The 4,874-nt window shown below is 38.9% G+C and overlaps 1 protein-coding gene across 3 annotated transcripts; it reads left to right on the top strand.

The window, feature by feature from the left end:
• Positions 1-540: 540 nt before the first annotated feature.
• Positions 541-4,169, top strand: LOC102209135 (protein CutA homolog). Of its 3 annotated transcripts, none has more exons than XM_005749793.1 (7): positions 541-608; positions 1,085-1,150; positions 1,248-1,396; positions 1,996-2,055; positions 2,226-2,271; positions 3,476-3,525; positions 3,677-4,169. In XM_005749793.1, the coding sequence occupies exons 2-7, from the start codon at positions 1,088-1,090 to the stop codon at positions 3,774-3,776; spliced, it is 468 nt and encodes a 155-aa protein (XP_005749850.1). In that variant the 5' UTR covers positions 541-608; positions 1,085-1,087; the 3' UTR covers positions 3,777-4,169. The 3 variants fall into 3 exon arrangements, with proteins under 3 accessions (XP_005749850.1, XP_013770535.1, XP_005749853.1); XM_013915081.1 differs by having other exon boundaries at positions 1,030-1,150; XM_005749796.1 differs by lacking the exon at positions 1,085-1,150.
• Positions 4,170-4,874: the final 705 nt, after the last annotated feature.

Raw genomic sequence — 4,874 nt, 5'->3', positions numbered from 1 at the left:
AAGCTACTTCTATGAGCAGTCAAATCATCAATAAACACTATTATTTCATGGAACAAAACCTGAACAGCCATCATCTGACAGTTAAACTGCTTGCCATGCAACAGTCATGTGGATATAATACATACATATTCAAGGTCAGGTACAACTATTAAATACAATATATTTAATATATATGGGGAATATTATAAGCTACAAGATTTGTTTTAGTTGTTGTTAAGTGTGTTTTCTGTCAGACGTAGGGGCTGTTGTGGCTCATTTGGCTGAGCACGTGGCCTACCTATGAGAAGGTTTCTTCCAGTGCATTCACTGGGGTAAATGCTTGTGTGTGAGTGTTAGATAAAACCAATGTGTGTGTAAATGATGAAATTAAACTTATAAGATAGTAGAAATTATAGAAAAGTAACTAATTAGAAATTATTATTTATTTATTTTCCCGAAATTCAGAAAAATAATTAATAAATGCAGAAATGTGAATTTGAATTCCAATTCCGTCTAGTCCGCTGTCACGCAACATACATGTCAGGGGCTTTTATTTTGAAAGGTATGGACAGGAAGGTTTACAGGAGGTTTCCTGTAGGGGTTGGGCAGTGACAGACTGCGGTTAGAAGGTAAGTTGCAAGGAATTTACATTATAGCAACACTTTGCAATCCAGCTGAACAACTTATCAGAGCGTTTTAGTGAGTCTGCCGTGCCGTGTTGCTCTTTCACACACTCACGAGCTTCTGCCGACGCCCAGCAGCTAACAGCTAACTGTGGTTACTAGCAGTGCAATGCTAAACACAACTCACCTGCAAGTTCAAACCCTAAGCATCACAAGCGTGCAGTGTCACTGTGTAATATTTTAAACAAATATATACGTTTGGAGAACCGGCTGCAGCATTTCTACAGCCCGTTCTCTTAAACTATGGTCTGCTTTGTTGAGTGGAGCGTGTTGAATGCAAAAGTGTGGAAGTTAACAGAGACTTTCATGGTGTTTGCATGGTGTGACAAGCTGCTTCAAGTACTAACCCTTATGTAACTCTGTTTAGACACATTACAACAAAGGGGGAAAAAGCCTAAGCTTCGTGTGTCTCACCTGCTCAGGCAATGCGCTTTGGTTTGCCCACAGCAGAGACACTACAGGGTGGATCCTTAAAAGCTTTGCTTTTGGTGAGTGTGCGATTTCCTCTAACACTTGGCTCATCAAGTTAGGTAAAATGAAAAAAAAACATGCTTTGCTCTAACGTTTATTCATTTCTCTTGTCAGACAGTGCTCCTGAGCCTGTTTATGTTCCAGCTGCTGAGGACCGTGGGACTGAGGGCCTTCTCCATGGCATCTGAGACGTACACATCAGGCACACACTCTGCTGCCTTTGTCACCTGTCCTAATGACACAGTTGCTAGAGATTTAGCCAGGTGATTCAAATGGCACAATAACAGTTCTGTTTATAATATATGCACACTAGACACTTTGTTAGGTACACCTTACAACTACTCGGTTGGACCTGTTTTTTTGGCAATAATTGAACAAGCTGCTGGAAACATTCTTCAGAGATTTTGGCCTGTGTTGACGAGATGGTTGCTGCAGAACATTCATGCAAATTTCCTGGTCCACCACTTTCCAAAGGTGTTCTACTGGATCGATAGCTTGTGAATGTGGAGGCCTCTTGTGTACATTGAACTCACCGTCACCTGTTCAGTAAAACCATCTTGAGATGATTTGAGGTTTGTGATGCAGTTTGTTGCCATCAGGTGTCATGAAGGGTCTGAAATGGTCAGCTACAATATTCAGGCAGGCTGTGATGTTTAAACCATTTCTTTTTGAAGCTAAGTGCTCCAGAGTATATCCCCCACACTATTAGACCACCACTAGTCTGAACCATTGATACAAGGCAGGATGGATCCTTGCACAAATGTGCACGTTCAAGTAAAAACTCTGTCTTCATTAGCTGGATACAAGGACCATGAGATGTTTTTCATCTGTGCTCATTTCATTCTTTTATTCTTTCTCACAGGGGTATTGTGGAAAAGAAGCTAGCAGCTTGTGTCAACATTGTCCCAGCGATCAAATCTATGTATGTTTCACATTAGCTATTCTTTAGTATCATGTTGCACTGGGCTTTCTTTGCCAGTGTTGTTTTTTGTAAATTATAGACTATATTTATACTGTTCTAACTAGCAGAAGTCTTCCTGCCTTTGAAGCTAGTACTTAATAACCAAAAATAATTGTGTGCTGTTCCTTCAGATATGAATGGCAGGGGAAGATTGAGGAGGACAATGAGGTGCTTCTGGTGAGTGCTTTCTGGGTATATATTGCCTGGATGCAGCTAAAATCCATTTGTATGTCTTGGGGGCAAAATGTAATGCAAGACTGTTATTATTTCAGATCCTATTATGGATATAGTTTAATTTATTAGTGAAATATTTAAAAGAAAAAATTCCTAATTTACAGAAGTATTTAGACCCTTTGATGTGATGCTCCAAGTTGTTGTCCGATTTCTAAAGTCTTGAGTGCTCCCCACAGCAAGCAGCATCGGTAATTGTGAGATGGAAGACGTTAAGAACCACAGAGACTCTTCCAAGAGTGAAATCAGTCACAAAATCATGTTGGTACTTGGTTACAGGGGCGATCAAGACTCTGTCCCTCCAACAGAGTTTCAGAAGACCTCAGGAGAGAATTGTGAAACCTTTTGAAAGGTGGCTCAACTGAGCTCCAACAGTTAGTTGTTTTGTTTGTTTTTTTTGGTAGAGTAGTTCAATGGAAAACAATATAAGTAAATGCTATTATCTAAACTTCAACCAAATGATTTGTAAGAGCAAAACCAAAAAAGACAAACTCTAATATTTTTTGCATTTAAGTCCAAATTCTGTTACCGGTGAACACAAAGCACTGATTATTGGCTACGGTACCATCCCTGCGATGTAGCATGGTGGTGGTAGCATCATGCTCTGGGAATACTTCACAGCAAACAGGGATGGGAGATGTATCACAATCGGGGGGAGAATGAAAGCTACTAAATAAACAGAGGTCCTTGAAGTAAACCTGCTGCAGAATGGGACGTGAAGGAGGGCAATGGTTCAAAAAAGTAGTGCGAGACACTTCTAGAGTAACTTGAGGACAGAAAATTGAACCTGGAAATAAGATTATTCTATAGAAGAGCTATAGTTTTTAAGCTTAGGTTGTGACTAAATGACTGTCAATATGAGCTGTTAGTAGATAGACTCAGTCCTACTTTCTGTAGTCACTGTTAGAGGGAACAGCACTGATAACCATTCTCAGCTGTGGGCAACATTTCAGTATTTAATATAAAGGCAAGTTTCAGGATAGATCCCATTATTTGTCTGCTTACTGTGATATATTAGGTCGTGGTCTCTTAGAACATGGCAAACTATATTTTAAACTGTTCAGCATGAGCTTTCTCCTTCATGAAGTTGATTAAATGGAAAGGTAGTATGTCTGAAGTCCTGTTTGACACTGTGTCTTTCCAAATCTAGATGATCAAAACAAGAAGTTCCAAGGTACCCGCTCTTGCTGAATATGTCCGGTAAGTTTGTTTTAATATTCAACACATAAAACAGATTGCACTAGAACATTGTGTTCATCATTTGCTCCATTATGTCATGATTCATGCAGTCGCAGGTTTAAGTACTGGCTTTTCTCTGTTTATTTGACTCATAATGGATTGTCCTCCACAGCTCTAACCATCCCTATGAGGTGGCTGAGGTCATCAGCCTGCCTATTGACCAGGGTAACCCGCCTTACCTTAAGTGGATTGGAGACATTGTTCCTGAGTAAAGGTGGACAGTTAGATTAGTGGAAGAATTTTGGGATAATTGATGGATGTAAAAAAAATTCTTTTCAAACACACCCCCGATACAAAAAAACTGTCCAGATTTGTAATTATTATTACAAACTGCATTAAATGTTGGGATTAAAAACATGTTCTGAAATATTTGCAATGCTTCTTTCTCCTAGCAATGAGCTGAGGCTTGTACATAACTGCCTTCCCTCTAGTATGTGGACCTCTAGAGGGCAGCAATGTTTTGTCCTTTTTCAAAGTTAAACTGGTGCAGAATTTAACTTTATCTCGGTGAACCCTGAAATGTTTCATGTGAACAGACATCTGTTACATCTGTTATGTCTTTAATTAATTTTGCATTGTGAAATAAAGCCAACGGTTTTTCATTGGTTTTAAGCATTTTTTTGGTGAGCACGTTATGACGGCGTGACACTTACATACATGCTACATACATATGTTAGGCACATACTATATACATGTCCATATGTTGATATGGTAGGTTACATGACTTTTTTTTTCATACAATACCTTTTCTTTCTTTTTTTTTAAACATTCTAGTTGGTTACAGTAAACATTTATTTAGCCTACTGTCACTACTTGGCTTTAATACTTCACCATAGCATTAAAAACATCACTGATAATACAAAGTTTTGATAGTGGGAAAAAAAGACTTAAACAAGACGTAAAACACCAAGATCACAATAAATGACAAAACGTCCTAATTTTTCAATGTGACTCAGTTTCTTTACACTGACTAACACTGTGTAATGCTGAAAACTATGCTGCTCATTATGCTAAAGTTAAAGGAACACTTTAATCAAAGTACAAAATAAGGTTTTAAACTTGTGGGATATTGATCTGGTTAGTTAAGCAATAGAGGGGGTTGTTCATCAGTTTCAGCTGCTTTGGTGTTAATAAAATTAACAACAGGTGCACTAGAGGGGTAACAATGAGGCAGGCACAAAAACAGGAATCTTGTCTTTGCGGACTGTTTTTCACTGGTTTTGCACCTGGAAAGTGTCAGTGTCACTACTGGTAGCATGAGGTGATACCAGGACCTAACAGAGATGCAGTCCAGCTCCTTCATGATGGCA

This window comes from Pundamilia nyererei, unplaced genomic scaffold (genome assembly GCF_000239375.1).
Source record: "Pundamilia nyererei isolate P.nyererei 1_Seehausen unplaced genomic scaffold, PunNye1.0 scaffold00255, whole genome shotgun sequence".
NCBI classification, from domain to species: Eukaryota; Metazoa; Chordata; class Actinopteri; order Cichliformes; family Cichlidae; genus Pundamilia; species Pundamilia nyererei.
Note: the sequence above shows the minus strand (reverse complement) of the source record. Positions and strands in the feature narration are given on the sequence as shown.